The sequence below is a fragment of the Nannobrachium achirus genome, assembly GCF_963921795.1.
Source record: "Nannobrachium achirus genome assembly, chromosome: 3".
NCBI classification, from domain to species: domain Eukaryota; kingdom Metazoa; phylum Chordata; class Actinopteri; order Myctophiformes; family Myctophidae; genus Nannobrachium; species Nannobrachium achirus.
In genome coordinates this window covers 55097669-55121499 of record NC_137812.1, presented here as the reverse complement: position 1 = coordinate 55121499, position 23831 = coordinate 55097669, and the positions used below count along the sequence as shown (strand labels likewise).

The 23831-nt window shown below is 42.4% G+C and overlaps 1 protein-coding gene across 1 annotated transcript in view; it reads right to left on the bottom strand.

Annotated features, from left to right (window-relative positions):
- The window catches only part of jupa (junction plakoglobin a), a 49666-nt gene that overhangs the window by 16644 nt on the left and 9191 nt on the right, over nt 1–23831 (bottom strand). The window contains exons 2-3 of the mRNA XM_080721047.1: nt 12476–12528; nt 10002–10175 (exon numbers count right to left, since the gene is read on the bottom strand). Of these exons, the coding sequence (XP_080577173.1) occupies nt 10002–10175; nt 12476–12488 (187 nt within the window). The 5' untranslated portion in view covers nt 12489–12528. The remainder of the gene's footprint in view (nt 1–10001; nt 10176–12475; nt 12529–23831) is intronic.

The window sequence follows — 23831 nt, the reverse complement described above, 5'->3', positions numbered from 1 at the left end:
TTCTGCAGCCAGGCAGCGGCAGCCTACAGATACAATTAACACACTGAACAAAGTCCACCATACTTTCCTCCTACCTGTAGGATATCCTCTGTTCCAAATTATTAAAGTCCTTAATGTAGTAAACAGCTTCCAAACACAATCTTGTGTTCAAGTAATTTACTTGTTTCTTTCCTTCTCTCTCCCCCCTCTCCCTGTCTGTCTGTCTGTCTGTCTGTCTGTCTGTCTGTCTGTCTGTCTGTCTCTGTCACTGTCTCTCTCTCTCTGTGTGTGTGTGTGTGTGTGTGTGTGTGTGTGTGTGTGTGTGTGTGTGTGTGTGTGTGTGTGTGTCATTGTGTGTGTGTGTGTGTGTGTGTGTGTGTGTGTGTGTGTGTGTGTGTGTGTTCCACTGCAGATATGTGACAGAGCTTCTGGGTGGGGAGGCCTACGTCTCCTGCTCCGTAGTACTACCTGCCCTCTGCCACCTGCGCCGTGTAATGGACATCTCTGATGAGGACCCTGCGTATGTGTTGAGATTTAAGGCCAAATTCAAGGAAGACCTAGCCTCCCGCCAAGAACACACCAACAATACATGGCTCAAGATTGCAACGGCACTGGATCCACGCTTTAAAGACTTAAAGAGCATTCCCAAGGCAGACAGAGAAGAGGTGTGGACCACACTTGGAGGCATCCTGCGTGAAGCATCACCCAGAAGAGCTCCACCCACTTCTGAAGAGGGACCACCCAAGAAGAAAATGAACCTTCTTCTAGAGATAGGCTCAGATTCAGAATCAGAGGAAGAGAGAGAAGTACAGCCTGACAGAGCCTTACACAGGTACAGAGCAGAGCCCATCACAGAGGACTGCCCTTTGAAGTGGTGGGCATCTCATGCAGGAGCCCATGCCACGCTGGCCCCACTGGCTCGCAAATATCTAGCCACTCCTGCATCCTCAGTTCCATGTGAAAGACTCTTCTCACTTGCAGGTCATGTTGTGCAAAAGAAGCGGGCAGCATTACTGCCTGAAAATGTTAACAAGTTGGTTTGCCTCAGCAACTGGCTAAAAGATGATGAGGCTGAGAAGTGAAAAGGGCCACTGTGTAGGCCAAGTTCTTTTGGTTTGATGAAAAGAATTAAGAAAAGAAAAGATGTCTTTGTTTTTGTTTTGTTTTTGCAAGATAAATGGACAAGATAAGTGTGTAACAAAAAGAGACCTTCCTATTCTGTTTAGAGGAGTAGCAATGAGACGATGAAATGTTGTCATTGTACAAAAAGGGTTTAGTTCAAATAAGAGAAAAGGCTTGGCTAAGATGGCCATAAGTGTGTTACAAAAGAGACACCATCCTATTTTGTTTTGATGAGTAGCAAGCAATGTCACGATGAAATGTTGTCATTGTACAATAAGGGTTTAGTTCAATAAGAGAAAAGGCTTGTCTAAGATGGCCATTAAGTGTGTTACAGAAAGAGACACCATCCTAATTTATTTTATTTTATTTTATTTTGATGAGTAGCAATGTCATGTTGACATGTTGTCATTGTACAAAAAAAAGGTTCCAGCCAAATAAGAGAAATTGCTTGGTTAAGATTGTCAGTAAGTGTGTTACAGAAAGAATGTTCTTTCTTAATCTTAATATCACCATCCTGTTTCGTTTAGAAGAGCAATGTTGCATTTTTTTCTCAATAATACCACATTGATTGGATGATATTTTATAATAATACATACTGTATGTTAAATGTATCCATCTGCCTTCTGTCATTTATCTTTCCATTCCCAATGATATACAGAAATAAATGGCATATTTTGGACATAGTTCGATTTGTGATTAATCATGATTAATTAATTTTTAAGCTGTGATTAATCTGATTAAAAATTTTAATCATTTGACAGCCCTAATTTTTTTCCAATCCTCATCAGAGTTTCTCTAGGATTGACTATATTTTTACCTCCAGGCAGGTGCTTGATAGGGTTGAAACATGTACTATAGGTAGTAGGCTATTATCTGACCATGCCGATGTGTCAGTGGTGGTCACACCACCATTCTGCCAACCCACCACACGTCGCTGGCGTTTGAACCCCTCCATTTTGAACAGCCCCGCTTTTGTAGAGTATATAGAAAAACAAATCGAACAATTTTTAGCGGTTAATGATAATGATGATACCAACCCCTCAATACTTTGGGAGACTTTAAAGGCTTTTCTCCGAGGAGCTGCCATATCTTATTGTTCGGCAAGGAAGAAAGAGGCCTTGAGAAAACAGATTGAATTGGAAAAGCAGCTACAGGAGCTGGAGAAAAAATGTAAGGACAATCCCTCGCAAACCCTGCTTAATAGGACAGAGGCCACACGATCAGCTCTTAACCAACTGTTAACACAAAAAGCAGAGGCCAGTATTTTCTATGCGAGGCACAGGCTGTTTGAGATGGGGGATAAACCGGGACGGCTACTTGCTCGCCTAGCTGCGGGCAGACAGAGCTACAACTCAATATCTTCTCTTAAAGATGATTCGGGTAAGAGTCACTATGAGACAGCAGCTCTTACAGAAATAATGGGGAACTTTTATAAAAAGCTCTATGCCCCTGACACGTCTGCCAGTGAGGAGAGTATGCAAACCTTTTTAGAAGGGCTCAATCTTCCATCCCTATCTGAAGCAGATCAGGAAATTTTAGGGAAGCCTATTACATCAGGTGAAGTCACAGAGGCGATTACTTCTCTGCAGAGTGGGAAGGCCAGTGGACCGGACGGCTACGGCCCAGAGTTTTATAAAAAATTTAACAAACTATTAATAGGCCCCCTGACAAAAATGTACCTTCATTCTATTAAATCAGGTCAGTTTCCCCCCACCTTATATTCTGCAAATATTTCTGTAATTCTTAAGAAAGGGAAACCACCTGATGAATGTGGTTCATATCGCCCTATTAGTTTAATTAATGTTGACAGTAAGATATTTTCTAAACTTTTGGCAAAAAGACTTGAAAATTACCTTCCCCTTCTGATCGGAGAGCAACATACTGGTTTCATTAAAAATAGGGTCTCTCAACTTAATATGAGAACATTGCTTGGTGTTATACAGCACTCAGGAACCCACCTTGAGGAGGGTCTGGTCATTTCTTGTGACGCTCAGAAGGCGTTCGATAACATCCTATTTCCTTACTTATTTAGTACTCTGGAGAAGTTTGGTCTTGGACAGGACTTCATTAATATGCTAAAATTGATATATCATTCTCCGAGGGCGAGCGTACTGGTCAACGGCATGCTTTCCCCAGAGTTCAGTTTAGGCAGATCGGTCAGACAGGGAGATCCAATTTCACCCCTAATTTTTAATTTAGCCATAGAGCCTTTGGCGGAGGCGATTAGAAGTCATAATAATATATCAGGAATTCAATTAGGGTCGACCATTCATAAAATATTATTGTATGCCGATGATGTATTATTATTTGTAACCAACCCATCAGAATCGATCCCAGCCATAATGTCAGTTATTAACAATTTTGGAACTTTTTCAGGATATAGGATAAATTATGACAAATCTGTTGCTATGCCACTGGGGGGCAGTGTTACCACACCATGTAGGCCTAACTTCCCATTCTCTTGGTCCCCTTCAGGGTTTACATATTTGGGTATTTGCATCACTCCAAATGTTAAGGAAGTCCTACGTTTAAACTTTTCTAGTGTGCTACAGAATGTCAGAAATGATCTCACAAGATGGTTTGACCTACCGGTTTCATGGATGGGCAGGATAAATCTAATCAAGATGAATGTATTACCTCGGCTTCTGTATCCTATGCAAATGTTACCTCTTTATCTTACCAAGAAAGTAATCAGGGAAATAGAAAGGGACTTTTCTAAATTTATATGGCATGGCAAAAAACCAAGGTTGAGTATGAGGATACTACAACTACCTAAGGATAGGGGAGGTTTGGCACTGCCAAATTTATTATATTATAACTGGGCCTGCCACTGTCGTACTATTCATGAGTGGGTACATGATTTCCTTAATGGTGGGACAGAACCCCTTGAGAGCTGGGAATGTGCCCCATATGTTCTATTAGCAGAACTCACGGATATACAAAAAGTACACTTTAAATCTTCTGATAGCCCAATACTCTCCAATTCGATCAAAATATGGAAGAATATTATTAATAGGGCTGTCAAATGATTAAAATTTTTAATCAGATTAATCACAGCTTAAAAATTAATTAATCATGATTAATCACAAATCGAACTATGTCCAAAATATGCCATTTATTTCTGTATATCATTGGGAATGGAAAGATAAATGACAGAAGGCAGATGGATACATTTAACATACAGTATGTATTATAAAATATCATCCAATCAATGTGGTATTATTGAGAAAAAAATGCAACATTGCTCTTCTAAACGAAACAGGATGGTGATATTAAGATTAAGAAAGAACATTCTTTCTGTAACACACTTACTGACAATCTTAACCAAGCAATTTCTCTTATTTGGCTGGAACCTTTTTTTTGTACAATGACAACATGTCAACATGACATTGCTACTCATCAAAATAAAATAAAATAAAATAAATTAGGATGGTGTCTCTTTCTGTAACACACTTAATGGCCATCTTAGACAAGCCTTTTCTCTTATTGAACTAAACCCTTATTGTACAATGACAACATTTCATCGTGACATTGCTTGCTACTCATCAAAACAAAATAGGATGGTGTCTCTTTTGTAACACACTTATGGCCATCTTAGCCAAGCCTTTTCTCTTATTTGAACTAAACCCTTTTTGTACAATGACAACATTTCATCGTCTCATTGCTACTCCTCTAAACAGAATAGGAAGGTCTCTTTTTGTTACACACTTATCTTGTCCATTTATCTTGCAAAAACAAAACAAAAACAAAGACATCTTTTCTTTTCTTAATTCTTTTCATCAAACCAAAAGAACTTGGCCTACACAGTTACATGTGGCCCTTTTCACTTCTCAGCCTCATCATCTTTTAGCCAGTTGCTGAGGCAAACCAACTTGTTAACATTTTCAGGCAGTAATGCTGCCCGCTTCTTTTGCACAACATGACCTGCAAGTGAGAAGAGTCTTTCACATGGAACTGAGGATGCAGGAGTGGCTAGATATTTGCGAGCCAGTGGGGCCAGCGTGGCATGGGCTCCTGCATGAGATGCCCACCACTTCAAAGGGCAGTCCTCTGTGATGGGCTCTGCTCTGTACCTGTGTAAGGCTCTGTCAGGCTGTACTTCTCTCTCTTCCTCTGATTCTGAATCTGAGCCTATCTCTAGAAGAAGGTTCATTTTCTTCTTGGGTGGTCCCTCTTCAGAAGTGGGTGGAGCTCTTCTGGGTGATGCTTCACGCAGGATGCCTCCAAGTGTGGTCCACACCTCTTCTCTGTCTGCCTTGGGAATGCTCTTTAAGTCTTTAAAGCGTGGATCCAGTGCCGTTGCAATCTTGAGCCATGTATTGTTGGTGTGTTCTTGGCGGGAGGCTAGGTCTTCCTTGAATTTGGCCTTAAATCTCAACACATACGCAGGGTCCTCATCAGAGATGTCCATTACACGGCGCAGGTGGCAGAGGGCAGGTAGTACTACGGAGCAGGAGACGTAGGCCTCCCCACCCAGAAGCTCTGTCACATATCTGCAGTGGAACACACACACACACACACACACACACACACACACACACACACACACACACACACACACACACACACACACACACACACACACACACACACACACACACACACACACACACACACACACACACACACACACACACACACAGAGAGAGAGAGACAGTGACAGAGACAGACAGACAGACAGACAGACAGACAGACAGACAGACAGGGAGAGGGGGGAGAGAGAAGGAAAGAAACAAGTAAATTACTTGAACACAAGATTGTGTTTGGAAGCTGTTTACTACATTAAGGACTTTAATAATTTGGAACAGAGGATATCCTACAGGTAGGAGGAAAGTATGGTGGACTTTGTTCAGTGTGTTAATTGTATCTGTAGGCTGCCGCTGCCTGGCTGCAGAAGGGCTCTGTAATGGCCCAATTTGCATCTCTATGAGCATGTTGATTAGAATGGCCAGGCCGCCTACCAGTCAATGAATGAAACTGGTTGAGCGACATTCTATAGGCCTACGGTCCTACCACACTATACTGTCCAGTCAGTTCTTTACACAGTGGAAATAGATTCTTTTTTTTTTTTTTTTGCGAGATCAGATCTCAGTTAGTAGGCGATCGCCTAGTTCGTTCCCTACACTTCTGACACAAGTTGTTGCATAATAGTAGATTAACGTATAGTCTATTCATTTAAATAATTGCATTTTAGCCTACAATGACTGGTCACATTATATGATAGAGAGCTTACCGGCAGGGCTCCAGAAGTGCCTCCAGTCTCTGGAGTTTATCCCATTCTGGTGGCGTCAGCATAACGAGTTTATGCTGTTGTTGATCCAGTGTTGCTTTTATTGCTGCTTGATTTTTTATCGAGCGTTTCACCATTTCCAGCGTGGAATTCCAGCGCGTTGGAACGTCTTGGATCAGTGCCTCCTCTTTCTGTCCGAGTTTCTTTTGCTCTGCATTTAGCTCATCTTCGTTTGACGGGCTGTGCTTGAAATGACCGACAATCTTGCGACACTTGGCCAACGCACCGACGAATCCACTGTCCGCCAGACTCACAGTGATGCTTCTCTGTAGGATGTGAGCGATACAGGGCATGTGCTCGTATGGCAGAATACGAGCCGCAGCAATCATATTGCGTGCACTGTCAGTCACTATGACTGTAACTCTTGCTTCAATGTCCCATTTGCGTGCTACTTTTTGGAACTGTTCTGCACATGCAGTTGCAAAGTGGCGTTCTTCTGTTCTCATTATAGTTAGCGCAAAGGACACCAATTCCCACGTTTCAGTGATGAAATGAGCAGTTACTCCCAGGAAGTTTGTGTTACTCACTGACGTCCAGTGGTCTCCTGTCAGGGCGACATATAACGCTTGAGCTAAAGCCTCCTCTTTTGTCAGCTTTTCAGTTTCATAGAGTTTGTGGACTCTATTCATTATTGTGCCTCTTGATGGTGGCTTGTATGACATGTCGCAGGACGCGACTTTCAGAACGTTAGCCAAGCCCTTGTCCTCAACGATGGAAATCGGTCGACAGTCCTGTGCAACCCATTTGGCAATGCTGTTGGTTAATTTCTCCGCGTTGGACTTGCTTACTGGTCTGCGGTCATTCAATGTTGTCTGCAGCAAGCCACTACTAGTACTAGCCCCAACAAATGCATGCTTAGCGTTGATATGGTACTTTAGCGTTGAACAGCTTCGGTGAAACTTAAACTCTTTACTGCAGTGCGTGCAAATTGCTATTTCTTTATTTATTGTTCCATCTTTGTCCTTTTTATACAGAAAACCATCCATAGGGCCAACCTTTTCTTGCTCCATGTTGTGTTTACATCAGGTTTACATGCATCCGCTCAGCTGCACACTGCACTGTCACTGTAGCAACGGCTGGTGGAATTATGGGATGTATGGGCGGACCATTCTGCGCATGCGTATAGTCGGAACAGTGGCCCGTCGGCATATTGAGCAGACCCAGCGTTAATTACGTTAAATATTTTAACGTGACTAATCCCAAAAATTAATTACCGACGTTAACGCGATAATTTTGACACCTTTAATTATTAATGTTACAGATAGGAAGAACACGTCCTCATACTTGACACCACTTATAGGTAATAGACATTTTCTCCCAGGGGTCATGAGTGGAGTTTTCAGATCTTGGTACAATAAGGGTATTAGAGTTATAGGAGATCTGTTTGACAATGGTGTTCTCATGTCATTTGAAATGATTAAGAACTCATTTGGAGTCCCATGGGTGGATCGTTTTGCCTATTTTCAGGTGCGCCATTATATTAATACCGACATTATATTGCCTAGAGACAAGCCTCTTCGTGGTCCGTTGGAGGAATCTATTATGTTTTATAAGATGAAGAAGGGTCTGATTTCATATTTCTATGATACTTTTTTGAGTTTCAACAAACAAAATATAGATAAGGTAGTGGAGAGATGGGAAAGTGACTTCCAAACAGAGTACGATAAGGAACTTTGGTCTGATTGCATCCAATCTTCTCACTCTACTTTTATAAGCAACAGATTCAAAGAGATGCAGTATAGGATACTCCACAGACAGCACAGAACGCCCCAATTCCTTAACAAAATTGATCCCAGCAGGTCTCCTCTGTGCATTAAATGCAAAACTGGGGTGGGTACCTATATACATTGTTTCTGGGAGTGTCCCAAAATTTCAAGGTTTTGGTCTCGTGTTGCAAGAGAACTGAGTTCAATTATGAAGTTTAAAATATGTAAAGATCCTGGGCAATTTTTATTGGGGCTGCCATCAAATTCTGGGGTTTTAGACCCTAGAAGAGCTAAGTTACTTAACAAGCTGCTTTGTTTGGCTAGAAAATGCATTCTATTCAACTGGATACAGGAGAAACCTCCATCGGTGACTCAGTGGTACAGAGAAATATACAGAGTGCTGCCAATGGAAAGACTCAGTGCCAAACTAAAAGAGAAGGAAGATGATTTTCTAGATATGTGGCAGCCGCTGATAAACTATTTGCCCAGGGATCTAGCTGCACTGATTTATAATGGAAGTGATGACTTGGTTTGGAAAGCCCCAGCTGTACTCCTTCAATTTACCTTTTGATTTGCCCCTTGTGTGGAGATGATACCACTCTGAATAATTGACTGTGTATGGATAAGTATGGATAACTGTATGAATATTGTATTGTGCTATTCGCCCGCCCGTATTTTTGTTTGTATTTTTCTTTTTGTTATTGTTTCTGTTTGTCTTTAATTTGTTTTATTGCAGTTTGTATATTATGTATATTATTACTTTTCTGTCACTCATTTTCTTGTGTAAACTCAATAAAAAATTTGATTATAAAAAAATAAATAACTACTGTCAGAGTTTAATAGCCTCTTAGCGGAAGGAATGAAGGACCGTGTAGAGGTTTGTTCTCCTGAGATGCCATTATGACGCCAGCCTGAGGTCATTACAGTGAATTCACTGGACAGAACATAGTTGGGTAATAATTCCTTTTTCTTTCTTGGCCATCTGTTTCTCACAAGTATCTTAGCTGGGCTCCGATTATCTAGAGCAGACTTTCGCAATACCGTTTTATTCTTGGTAAAGAGAAGTCAGCGGTGCTTCAGCCAGCAGAAGGTAGAAGGGCTCGTAAGTGCTCAACAGAGACAACTTGCATGGGTGTCGCACCAAATTCTGGGCTCTGGGTACAAGGATTCACTGCGGGCCCCCCGTGAATGTTCTTCATAGGGGGGGGGGGGGGGGGGGTTTAATGCATTTAGACTGGGAACGCATTATTACGCATTATGTTGTGCTTTAACTATTGAAAAATAGCAGATATACAAGCTGTGAGCTTGTATATCTGCTATTTTTCAATAGCTAAAGTATAAAATAATTAAGGCCCCTCCACCTTGGGCCCAAGTAACTCAGTCACACTTTCCCCCCCTTGTGACGCCCCTGACAACTTGTATCAGAGAATACTTCAGGAGAGACTATCCAAATGAAAATACTGGAGCACTCGACTGGTCTGCACGTTATTTATTTTGCAGGGGTGACTGACGTTTCAACTTGTCTTCCTCAGTGCCCAGGTATTATTCTCTCTGATGACTCTCTCTTATTACTGTCCTTCACAAACAACTCATTAAACCAGTAAATAAATGAGAAAGTCAAAGACTTTCATAAATACGTACATTTGTCTCATAGGAAAGAGTATGGCTTCACACACTGAAAGTATTAGATGCTTGCATCATCAGATTGTGACAATATGCTGTTTGGTGTTGGCGCTATCTAAGGGTGTGTGGTGTGCATGTGTGAAGCCGCAGCGTGTGTGTGTGTGTGTGTGTGTGTGTGTGTGTGTGTGTGTGTGTGTGTGTGTGTGTGTGTGTATACTGTATGTGTGTGTGTGTGTGTGTGTGTGTGTGTGTGTGTGTGTGTGTGTGTGTGTGTATCTTACCATGCGGGTCATCTGATGTGACAGTCGTAGTGACAGTGTAGTGTTTGGTGGAGCTGCTGTACTCTGTTGCGTCATCATCTCTGACTGTGGTGGCACCAGATTGGATACCAGAGTCTGTGCCATAGTACGTCCGCTGCCACTCGGACACCTTCACCACGCTTTCAGGGTCAGCCACTGGCAAACAGGAAGAGAGGGCCATGGTGTGAAGGAAAATAAGAGAACTTATTGTGAGGACTTTCACAATACCGTTTTATTCTTGGTAAAGAGAAGTCAGCGGCGCTTCAGCCAGCAGAAGGTAGAAGGGCTTGTTAACCCATTTAGGCCTAGGATTATTGACTGCTTTAACTATTGAAAAATAGCAGATATACAAGCTCACAGCGCGGCACCGAGTGCCGCGCTGCAAGCTTGTAGATCTGCTATTTTTGAAAAATCATGATTTTTTTTTAAGTCTTTGAATATATCTACTTAAAAGCGAACATTTGTAACTCAAATATTTACTTCTGTGGGGGTCCCTGGGACAACATATTTTGAGATGGGGGTCCGTGGCCAAATACCTGTAATTTTGGGGGTCCTTGACATGAAAAGGTTTGAGAACAGCATGATTTAGAAGGAGGATTTAGAAGTCAGGTCAAAGATCGGGTCAAAGATATTCAAAGACTTGCACTCATTTTCACGATTTTTCAAAAATAGCAGATCTACAAGCTCGCAGCGCGGCACTCTAAAATGTGGTGTTCGACCAGGTACCGCTCCTTACGTCCCGTGTGTCGTGTGCCTGATGTGCGTTCTCACCGGCTCACGTCACTTCAGCTTGTGTTTAGAATGTCATGCTAAGATAAGCTAAACTAAGCTATATATGTTAAATGTCGGATTAGGTAACAAGAAAATACAATTCAATCAATCAATAATTCAAAATTATCGTCACATTATAATCGACTCCAGCCCTATCGTTTTGCAAATTGGATAGCATGCTAGTGACATCGTCACCTTGTTGTCATGTGATGTAAAATCTTTAAAATCTTCTTCATGAATTATATATAAAATATATAATAAATGTTGTAATCTATTGTTAATTCAATGAATTCAAACATTATTAGTTACATTATTACTACATAATGTACACAAGCTGGTCGCCCAGCCTGCCTTGTTGTTCATAAGTGTTGTTCCTTATTGTTCATAACCCGACAAATAGTAGGTTGTTAGACCACTGCTACTAAGGTACAACTGTACCTTACCTGTACTGTAGGAAGCGGCGGAGGCATGAATAAGTCCAGTTTTTGTTTTTGGTTCCCAATGTCTACAACTTCCAGGAGCTTGAGTTCACGCAATGTTATCCCAGATCATAACTCAGAGTTGGTCATACATAACCATAACAAACCATCTCTGAGCTTATGCCTAACAACCATTTTAATGTTATGCATCGATACAGATTCAGGAGCCACTAACTTTTTTTATTATTATTATTATTGAATGTGAATTAATTATGGACTACGACATTCCTATTTGCTCCGTTGTTAGCAGACAATACAAACATAAAACGGCCCTTCGACAGCTGCAACCATTTTCAATTGGATTAACCGTCAAGACTTTGATCATATCAAAACAGTACTTGAGGATACACACAGGCCATGATTAAATCATACATTCCAAAAGAGCCTCTGTATAACACCATAATATGAACTGACAGTACACCAGAAAAAGGTCCAGGCCAGCATACAAGAACATAATTTTAAACAAAAAAAATCACACCCGTGTGAAGTGGAGCTGTGTGTGTGTGTGTGTGTGTGTGTGTGTGTGTGTGTGTGTGTGTGTGTGTGTGTGTGTGTGTGGATCATGTGTACCGATTTTTGTGACATTTGAAGAAAATATGTAGGAAAAGGAGCAAAAAGTGTGTTTTGGAGAAAATTCAAGATGGCGGAAAATCTATCATGGCGCAAATGGGCGTGGCCTATATGGGGAGATGCGTCATGACCCAAGGAATCCAGGGAAAAAATATTTTTAATTTTCCGACCTACGGTTCAAGAGTTACAGGCCAAAACGTAAAGTGGGGTGTTATGGCGCCACCATGCGGCCAAATGACACAATTATTTTTTATTTAATCCTTGAAATCATTATGAACCTCCTCTCCAAGTCTTGAAACTCTAGCCCCTATGGTTTGCGAGAGACAAATAATTGAATGTGAGTTTTTGCGATTCCCATTATAAGTCAATGGGGAAAATTAATTCACTAATAAATTAATATCAATTAAACTATTGAACCTTTCTCTTAGCAAGTTACTAGCCCACGATTCCCGAGTAAGCCGGTCGATTTGACATATGGCGCGAGTGTGTGGTGGCAAAACTGTGGGACTAGTAGCGTGCCGAAGTTTAGGAAGTTCAGGCTACATACAGACACACACACAGACACACAGACAGACCCACACGGCCACGTATAGGGAGCCTGTGCTTCACACAGCTCCAATAAAACAAATTACTTACTTTGCATTTCCATTCTAGCCTTGTGGGCTCAAACCAACAGCAATGGAGCAAACCTGGAAGACACAAAAGAGGGGGAGAAAATATTTTATAAGATGCAAAACAAGTGTGGAATTATCTCTGTACTGATATATGTAAAATAGTCTAACTGGCCACAATATGATAAAAGAAAATTGTGGACTAGATTCTTGTCCCAGCCAAGTTTCACCTATCCTTTTGTATGTCAAGCAACTATATCTGCAAAGACTTCAACACAAGGTCAAGGCTCTATCTCAATATATGACATATGGAGCAATTTGTTGGCTAAAGGTCAAGGTCGGGAAGGTCAATTATTAATGTGCACATTGTGGTACATTACTAACAAACTATTCAAAGAAAAAGCTCGTCTCTAGCCTTTTCTTTTTTTAAAGATAAGAACACCGACCAAGGTCACGGTGAAGACCCATGTGTCTCAACTATGCTCACTTCAGTAACCTTTCTTTATTTCTTTCTATTTTAGGCAGGTTTACCACCATTTTCTTCCAATTTAGACACCATGTGGCTCCTCCGATACAAATTAATTCACCAGACCCTTCTTTTTTTCACTGGGAAAGTGCAAGTTCGCATCTCCCACAGATGCCCCCAGCCCACTGAACGGGTGCCCCCAGCAGAGGTCACTAGCTCAGCAACAAGGACAAAATCCCTTGCTGGTTTCCTACATACAAACACTGCCAAAAGGACCTTTTCCACAGCATACATTTTGACAGATACATGCTGCAACACAGCTGAAGGTAGTAAAGGCAACTGTGAGTGAACTTTATTTAAGCCAGCATGAAGTTAACTGTACAGGAGCCAACACCAACTGTAAGTGACAAGCCCACCATTAATGTTATTACCATAAGCTGTGTTTACCCATCAAAATGACCACTTGTGAAAAAGGTCTAATGTGTAATTGGAGCATATGACCAGGCCGGAGGCACCGCAGCTGGGAATCAAACAACTTCCTCTGTCTCTCTTCTTGTCCTTCCCCATCATTAAGCTTTAGTCCACCCCCAGGTACGACAACTATGCTCCATTATAAATAACATGCGTTGCGTACAGTACTACCTGGTACATGATCAATATACCTCTGCTGTAGTCTTTAAAAAAGGGATATTACCAAATAAGAGATTTGGGAAAATTATACGAAACGTACCGTCACAACAAAAATATATTTAAGCAGGGGCATCACAGGGGGGGGGGGGATTGAAAAATAGCAGATACACAAGCTCACAGCGAGGTGAGCTTGTAAATCTGCTATTTTTGAAAAGTCGTGAAAACAGGAATGCCAACCTCTCATCTCTGCTTGAACTTTGACCCTAGCCACCACCCATAACAACCCTGGGAGTTACACTCCTGTTGCTGACGCAGAGTATACTGACAAACCAGCTTGTTAGGTTTCCACTCAACTGTGTGTCAGTGTGTCCATGACACACTTACAGTACTACACGCATGCCACCTCCCCTCCCCGGCCCTTACTCACAACCCCCTCAAAACAGTAACACCATACAAATACCACAACCTCAGCTATTTCTTGGTTGATTTCAAATTCCAAAATGCCTTACTATTTACAGTATGAATGCTTCCCATGTCCCATCAAGTTCTTACTTATAATCTAATTTTTACAACATTCACAGTAAAATCGTCAGAGCTACTTTAACTTAGTTGACCAGGGTCACCCAGGGCTCTGTATTAGGTCAGCTAGTATTTCCCTCTACACCAAATCTTTTGCCAGAATAGATAGTGTCAAAATTAAGTAATTAACGCAAGCTGTTTGTGGGCATCTATCAAATGCATGTTTTGCTGTATAAACTAACTGACTGACTGATGGTGCTTGTTGATGCAAGTTGTTCTTGTATTGTCTTTTTTTGCAGACTTAATTTTCTCGCATTTTGCCTCTGGCATTCCAGGTCCCAACAGCTTCTTCTTCTCAGAAAGAAGGCCTGGGGGATGTTGAAGTGAAGAATAGAAGATACTAGGGGGCAGGACCACAGGGGAGGGGCTCACTCAGGTGCACACATCAATAGAGCCTGCATGAAACTATTACTCAGTGAAACAAACATGGTGACTGGCTGGCACCACTGACTGCAGGAAGTAAAGCTGTTGATGTGCGTCATGTTTGTTTTTTCTGTGCAGTGCACATACCTCTGCCAATGTTTTAATACATCTATCTCACTCAATCTATTCCCTGTTTCCAAAGACACTTTCTCCAGACCTCCATTCGGAGTGGAGCGAGATTGGAGGGTTGGCCACGTGAGACAACACTCACAGTAACATCCCGTCTCGTTTTCTTTGTACGTGGCCATGAGGAGAAACACCGTTTGTATCTATTTATGTTTTAAGATGAAGGTTTATAGTCATTGTAATGGGGGTGAAAATGTGGCACAGCAGGAAGGCACACTGGTGGGATTGGATTCTGTATCTAACCACTAAACCACAGGCATCTCTCTGATATTCATCATTCTGTTTTTCCTACTTCTTATTTTCCAAGGGGGTGGATGGGTGAGAGGGTTTTATGTCCAGGGGCGTCAATTTGGGGGTCCATGATGGCAATCGATACTCCCCTAGCTTCTTGGTGTAGTTAGCGTTCAACCTAAAATGTGTTTTTTAGCATATCTTTTTCTGTATGTTTCTAGCATGCTGCTGCTCTTGCTTAACATTACAATGGCTGTGTGCACTCCTGCATGTGACAAATTAGCGTTAACAATGTGTACACTGTTAGGCAGCCATGATGTCCTCAGATGTTTGTGGCGTTGGGAGTGAAACTGGAGTGACGGCATTCTTTGCTAGGGACATTAGGGGCATACTGCTGACACGTGTGAGTCCGACTCCGAGCGTGTGGTGAATACGATTGTCTGTGTGGGTGTTTGTAGTATGTCCAACGTATGAATGTTTATGAGCTAATGTGGTAAATGTGCGTGTTGAACGTGTGTGGGTGCATGCGTGCGTGTGTCCGTGTATGTGTATAGAGGAAGCAAGCAAGTGGTGCACGACACAGACTTGCAACAAGTATATCAGGCTTTACTGTTAGTGTTTGGGAACATTTAACTAAAGGTTTGTTTGGGGGCATGGGGCCAAGTGTGAGAGATATTGATATGAGTGTCTGCTCACAATTTACCTCAGTTTCAACAATGTGGTGAGGATTTAGAATCAGTTAAATACAGTAGAATTCACACCTCCCTAAAAAACGAATTTAAGCATTAGCACACAATTAGCAACAAAGTGTCATGCCATGTGCAGCCACTTGACAAAAAAAACGTCATGTTGAAGCAAGAAATATAAAATAAAATAAAAATGAAAATACAGCTTTTTAACACTTTTGCCAAAGCATAAATCTGGCTTTCAAACCCACTCAGCTAACATCCTTTATCTCTCATGTAAATATGCCATCGTTTTGAAACAGAATATCAGCACAGAATATTTTTTCGTAGCACAGAATCTTTCTAGAATCAGGAATAGTGTCTGGGCAGAATGGCTTTGACTGTGGCTGTCTGGAATGGTTTGAGCTTTGCAGCTACAGTTGCACTTACTTCACACACAGTGGCAAGGCGTGTCAGCCGAGCACCTAAAATGTTTGAATGCAGATAAGTGAGTCATTGTAAGTTTGTAACCAATTATGTCAACCAAATGACAAGAAAACAAGTTGATGTTAAAAGGATGTAAAAAGGACATTCGATTTCTAACATATCTAATGCCGTGTCTGTTGCATCATGCAACCATTTTGCAGCCATGTTCCAACTATTTTTGCCTCTGCTTATTTTGAGTCACTGAAAACCTCCCTCTCAAAGGGCCCCCCAAACACAGGCTGCTAAGTCACTAACACACTCCAGCGTCAACAGAATAAAATACACATCTTTGAACTTGTACATGTTCTCAATAAAGACTCTCAAAAAAGCTGCCTTTGATTTCATGCTTTTAACTATTTTCTTCTTTTATTTCAGTTTTTTTCACTTGCACTTCCCAGTTAATTGTAATGTAATGCTAGTTGTAATAGTCTTGTGATTTACACAATGAATGCTGTAAATGTAATTGCTATAGCTTATTACAAAGGGCTAGCCTTTTTCAGAACCCATATACAGGTCCAACCTTCAAAACATTTTTACATTAATTTGTGTAATTACACTTCAAACCTAGTAGCAAAGTGAGTGACTCAACAACACCACAGCTGCCTCCCTACATCCCATAAACCGACGAGAAATCCTTTTCTTCCCATGCTTACTGTTTAAATTAAAACAGTAGGCTGACTGGTCACGGCTTGTGAAAGCACCATCAGCTCATGCCAAAAGAATTAAAATGATCAGTCCCCCATCTGGAAGTCAAATTCTTCCTACCAAACAAGTTGGAGCGTAACAGCAGCCTGGCATGCCCGCTCACGATGCGTCCTCAGTGAAATTGCCATCTTGGTATTTGTTCATAATGCCTCAGACAACATCTTGTGTATTTACACATTTTTAGGATTACGAGTTGTATCACATCAAGATGAAGTGAAAAGAAAAAGATTCATATGAATAAATGAAAGGTAAACCAAGCTGTCCTGTGTATCTGGTTTGCTTGGTGTTGTAGAGGTGTTAGTGAAAGTACCACTCCCTTGCTTTGTGCCCTGGGGCCTGGCACAGGGACATGTCTCATCTTATGTTTCACTCCCACAGTCAGGGAAGCTTTCTGGGGTTTCTTCCTCCTACAACAACTCTGTGCATGTGTGTGTGAGTGCATGTGTTGTGTGTGTGTGTGTGTGTGTGTGTGTGTGTGTGTGTGTGTGTGTGTGTGTGTGTGTGTGTGTGTGTCTGTTTCTCCAGAGGGAAAATGAAGGGAAAGGAATTGTGTGTTCTATGTGTTTGCTTGCTAGTGTGTGTGTGTGTGTGTGTGTGTGTGTGTGTGTGTGTGTGTGTGTTTGCGTGTGTAATTCCACATTGTGTGTCTGTTCCTCTCTAATAATAAGTGCTTATCTCTGCAACTCTCGGTTGGCCTGGTGAGTCACTGGCAAGTAACCACATTCTCCTCTGCAACTACAATTCCACATGTAGCTGTGTGTATCTGGATGTATGAGTGAGGGTGTGTGCATGCCTGTCTGACTGAGCCGTGAGTGTGTCAGTCTGTGTGCATGTACTCAAACCGCGTACATCTCATGCTGAACCTACATGAACGTCCCAGTGAGTCTGTGTGTAACTCAAGCAGCAGCAGAGGTGAGTCAGGCTAGTAGTCACTCAGCCTGAGGCCGGGCAGCACAACACTGTGTTCACTGCTGCACACATCAGCTTACAAGGTACCGTAACTCACCGACTCACCGTGGATAAGAGGAAGATTTCTACACTTGCTCCGATTGCGTTTTAGCTGGGTTGTCAATGGGAGGGTTTCACGTTACACCCAATACATCTCATCTGTCCCTACAGGAGTCGCATTTGTCTTTCACAAATATACATGGCAAAGCCCATGGTCCTATCGAGCCAATGTGTTAATACAGTGCATTGAACACCTCTTATAGTTTACAACAGGGGTCTTCAACAGGGGGTCCGGGGCCCCTAGGGGGTCCTCAGAGTTACTACAGGGGGTCCTCCAAATCTTTGTGTAACAGAAACTTTTTTTCCTCCTTTTTTATATTAACCACACTTGAACCCTAGCGTCTATAGGACTTTAGCCAAATAGGCCTTTAGCCAAAAATAGCAGATAAGAGCTTTGGTGTAGAGGGGAAAAAAGAGCAGACCAAGTACAGAGTGAAAGGTCAAGTTCTTTCAAGTATTGACGGTTAAATAAATATCTGAAAACACAAATTGACATGAATCCAAAATACACTGATGGTTGTGCTGTCAAAAAACTATATGGAATCTAGGAAAAGGTTGTGGGGGTCCCTGCTTCATCTCTCTCTCTCTCAACTAAGGGGTCCTTGGACTGAAAACGTTGAAGACCCCTGGTTTACAAAATCCAACCCGATGCCCTACCACACCGTTCTTTATTTTTTGCCCAGGTCCCCCATCTTGCTTATCCTTCCGCTGTCTTTGGTGTGGTGTGCTTTGAGTACTGCTTAAGAGTTAGTTGATTCATGCATAGGGTCAGACAGACGCACCATCTTACATCATCAATTCCAGCAACAGAGGATCTTAGTCACAAGTCAACATGTCTGGGTTTTACAAGAGAAAAAGTCAGGTAAAGCCTCTGATTGGCTGGGCTACAAACAAAATCCATGGTTGGTCTAACCGTCTAAGGAGGTCAGTGGTTGGTCGTCTCAGTTCTTAATGACTCTTCAAAAGTCATCTATTTACATCGTTATCTAAAAGATATCCATCAATGTCTGGTTAGTTGAGTTTAGGACCAATATCTGAGAGGTTGTGAATGTGTGTGTTCTACTTACATTTAGCCTAACTTTTAACTATGTGATGTGGGTGTAGTAAGTAGTTTTTTTTATTTATTTTACGCAGCCATATATCAATCAATGAGTGAGTGGCAGTGCTGCTCTGTTGTCTGACAATCACAGTGTTTGTGTAGTCTTTTGTTTTTCTGGGTGAGGCTGAGAATTCAGTCAACTGTTGCAGCGGCAAGCCACACCCTGCGCGTTGCCTAGGTAACACAAAGTCTGTGCCTAGTGCCCACTCATTCTACTGTAGTTATTTTATCAATTGGCCCATCAGATAGTTGGGGCACCATTTTCTGTGTGAGGCTCTGTCTTGATCACTGTTGGTTCATTCGACTTTCTAGCCCTCGTATACACGTATGTACAGTTACAGTACGTCATTAACACAACCACACACACACACACACACACACACACACACACACACACACACACACACACACACACACACACACACACACACACACACACACACACACACACACACACACACACACACACACACACACACACACACACACACACACACACACACACACACACACACACACACACACACACACACACACACACACACACACACACACACACACACAGAGTCTGTCAGTCCAGATGACTGCGCCCTCTCTCCCTCTCTATCTCTCTATAGAGATTGTTCTGCTGATACAGAAAACCAACAGCACATTGTGGGCAGACTGGACCTCAGCCATCCAAACACACAACAGGACATAATTTATACACACCACTTATCAAAATTACAGATGAGCTACTGTGCTGTTGTTGGCATTCAATAATTTGTTTGGTGTTTTACTGCAAACGCTTTCAATGTTTCACCCTTTTACTCATTTACGTCTACTTTGACTGTGAACCCTGTCTGGCAGCCCTACAGTCCCTTTTGGACCAATAATAAAGCATTGAACCTCCCTGACTGGTGAGTTGGATCATGAACACTGAGGCCATCCCTGCCACTAAACCAATGTTTAGCTCATATATAGAGCTCTTTGTTGTGCTGTGTGGTTTGAAGTGGACCTTGCCCTCTTGAAGTCTCTTCCCATCAGCGGTACAGTGGTTAATGAGTGATATGCTTTCATTTTTTGCTGCACCTGGGATCACTACAACCCCCACCACCACCACACTCTCACAAATCATGTTACACATTCCAACGATCTGGCTCCCCATTACATTTTTCTAGATTCAAGTCTCATTTCTTGCACCCATTTCATTCGCATTTTCCGTTCTACATGACTGATACTTTTACCCTGTTCTTTAATTGTCTGTGAAGTTTTTTTTTAAACTGCTACAAAATTACGTAATAAAATCCTGGCCCTCAATTAGGATGTGAGCCACACTTTTCTCCGGAAAGGTATGGCCGCAGGAGGAGTGGGTGTCGTGGTTGTGCCTTCACCCACGACCGCCCTGCCTGCCCAACTACTCCTCCTGGCACTGAGGATGACTGCTGATAGAGAAGGGCTGCTCACTCACACACTGGCTACAGAATGAAAAGGAATGTGCGCCAGTGCAAAAACTCAGTGGGCAAGTATGAACAGCAACAGGCGAGAGCAATAGAGAAGAGAGAGACACAGAGTCAGAGAGATGAAAGCGAGTTTTGTATGCTTTGAGTAAAGCATATTTATATTTTGTCATGCGTTTTGTCCCATTTTTGGAAAATCTGTTAATTTCAGCAAGCATCAGGATAAAATAATGACTTATAAGTTAGGCTGAACTGTGTGAGAGAGAGACAGAGAGAGACAGACAGAGAGATAGAGGCAGACAGGCAGTCAGAGAGAGAAACACGTTTGGCTCCCAGCACTTTAATCCTGCTGTGAGATTCCACACTAACTTGGCATATTCAATCTGTCCTGCGCTCATAAATCCTGAAAGACAAAGCACGCACTCCTCACCTCTCCCTCACCCGGTTCCATTTACACACGCACACATGCACGCGTAAACACTCATGCACACTCTGCCTTCCTAATTTCCCAAAGCAAATTCTCTCTCTTCGTACAAACACAGCCTGAGCAGTAAACTCATGACTAAAGTCACACAATGAACGAAGGGAACAATCTAACAACTTAAACTGACTACACACCTCTCTCAGCCCCACAGGCATTTCAATCAGGGCCGTGTCTATGCAGCAGTGACAGCACCCCAGCTCAGAGGCGTGTCCATGCAGGGTGTAGTAGGGGTGTGTGTGGGTGAGGCTGTATTCTGCTGAATACACCTAAGCGCCGGAGGGGGTGAGGCTGCTGTATCAGATACTATCAACGTTTGTATTCTCACACAGCTGAGCCACATTTTTAAAGTGATCCCTGACTAATACGACAAATATGCCTTAATACATTATAATTGTCCTCTATAACTACAATGTAAAATTAAAAACACCTTAATTATTTTATTTCTTCTAGAAATAGCTAATCTTTCACTCAACAGGGGAAATGCCCGTCGCAAGTTGATGATGTCATAAATGTCATGTGTGATCTATCCCTATGGAATTTATGGCATGCATGTGCAAATAAAAACAAACTTAATACTTCATATGGTTAATATGAGCATCAACTCAATATTTCAAATGTGTTTTTTGCACATGCATTCCATAAATTCCATAGGGTTAGATCACACACGACATTTATGACATCATCAACTTGCGGGGAAAGTCCTGTTCTGGCGAAGCCCGAACTGGCGAAGTGGGGATTTGTCTCCTACCGTAGCGATCTGGCGAATCGATTGTCCACGACACTGCAAGCGGCGCGAAGGCCAGCGGGCCAGGGCCGCGCGGCCGGCGGAGCGCCGCGCGAGTTACGAAGCCGTGGTGAATGCAATCGTTATATTTATGCCCAGGCCGTAAGGCCTGGGCAAGCGCACGATAAACGCCCTGTCCAGAAGACGTTCGCCAGATCGCTACGGTATCGGACATTTCCCCACTTCGCCAGTTCGGGCTTCGCCTAAAAGGTACGTGCCCAACTTGCGACAGGCATTTCTCCTGTTGTGTGAAAGATTCGCTATTTCCTGAAGAAATAAAATATAGAAGGTGTTTTTAATTTTACATTGTAGTTATAGAGGACAATTTTAATGTATTAAGGCATATTTGTCGTATTAGTCAGGGATCACTTTAAAGTAATCAACGCATGATGGTGTCGCTCAACGAAAATAACGGATCTACAAGGCGAATGGGCCATTCTCTGCGACACCATGCGTCAAAGCTGAAATTAGGCCTGTTATCTCTCTGTAACTGACCTACTCTTCCCTCCCTGCTGTCTGACCTTTTAAATAAACCCTACCCAAAGTCATGCTGCCCCAGCATTAATTAACAGGTCCTCCACCAACAAGTCACGTGAGATAGTTACACATCCAGCCGCCCAAGCACGCTAGGCTTTGGTACCTCTCCTCCTGCCTGTTATACATTTGTTTCATCTTATTAATAACTTCTTAAAAACACAGTTTTGAGGCTTCTAGCCTATATAGTTTTTCCTTTTCATGCATGATTCTCCAGCCTGCTATTATCAAAATAATAATACAATTGTAGAAATAATAGTGTAGTAATAATATCAGTACCACATTGCATATTTATTTAATTCCAATCCCATCTGCTGTTATATTTAATGTATTAAAATAAGAGACCTTTATTTATCCTCATTCACAAATTCAGGTATCATTGATACCTGATGACGGTCAGTTGACCAAACATTGCTCTCCCTTAAATAGGTTGTTGGATGTTCCCTCCTATGAACCCATCCTTTGTAAATACAGTACCATCTGTGTGCAAAATGACTATCTACAAAGGTGTCATAGCAGCAACAGCAATAAGTCAAATACAGGAGAGGCACAGGTAAGAGTAGAGTCAAGAGCCAAAGATAACAATACAGATAGTATTAGATACTAGTCCATCTGGGAAAGAAATTCAGTAGGCTACAAGTCTTCTGTAAAAATAGAATTTTACAGTGTAGCTACAGAGAATGGGTCGGGTGGGGGGCAATGGTACTGCATAGCAGATTGGATTCTATCCCATTTACCATGCATCTTCATGATGAGCCGTATCGTATACATTGGACCAGCCTATGCCTACAGGCATACAGTCTATGTCATGCACTCTTGAAAACATATGGTCCCAGACATGCAACACACACTCCTCTTAACATGTATTCCCAAATGCCTTTAACACAACATCCTGTGTGCATATGCACATGCGTGCGCGCGCACACACACACGGCTGTGCAGCCAGCTGAGCTCTTGCTGTAAGAAGCTCTGGTCAGTAAGTGCTCCCCTGACAGTATGAGAACTCTTGCCTGTCTGCATGTCTGTCTGCTTGACTGCTTTTCTTGCTTTTTTTGATGACAGTCAGACAGACAGATGTCCGTCTGTCTGTCTCGTCTCCATCCCTTTCTTTCTGGTCAATCCAACATATCAAACTACTACTTTTCTTCTTCTTTCTTTTGCCCCATCCATCCTCTCTCTCCACCCCCCTCTGGCACATGATTTTGGTCCCACACCCTCAATGGGAGACAGCTCAACCCCTCCACCCCCACCTCCCAGGGCCAGAACACATACCCTCATTCAGTACCCCACTACCCCCCCACCCCACCCCCTACAAACACAGATCTTACTGTGGCTCTGTTGTCTAGCAGCAGCACTGGGGGCTAATTGGCTAGCTGTTTGCTATAAATCAATAAGTGGGTATGTGAAGTGGTGTGCGGCTAATGGATGCTTTGTATTATTTGTGACAGGAAATAGTGGTCATCAAGGTCCATTCGATGTTTCACCATCCCGATCACGGGGTTGGCTGGTTTGCAGTCAGAGAGGGGCCGGTTCACTCCCCTTTTTATAGTTTTTGAGAGCTGAGGGAGACGAGGAAGAGGATGGTGTGTGAGTGAGGGTCTCTGGAGGCAGAGGTGAGGTTTCCAATTGATCAGTCAGCTCAATGCTCTTATCCAGAGTAACCAACTAGAATGTACATACACCTATAATACCTGCAATAAATAGCAAGTACAAAGGTCAGAA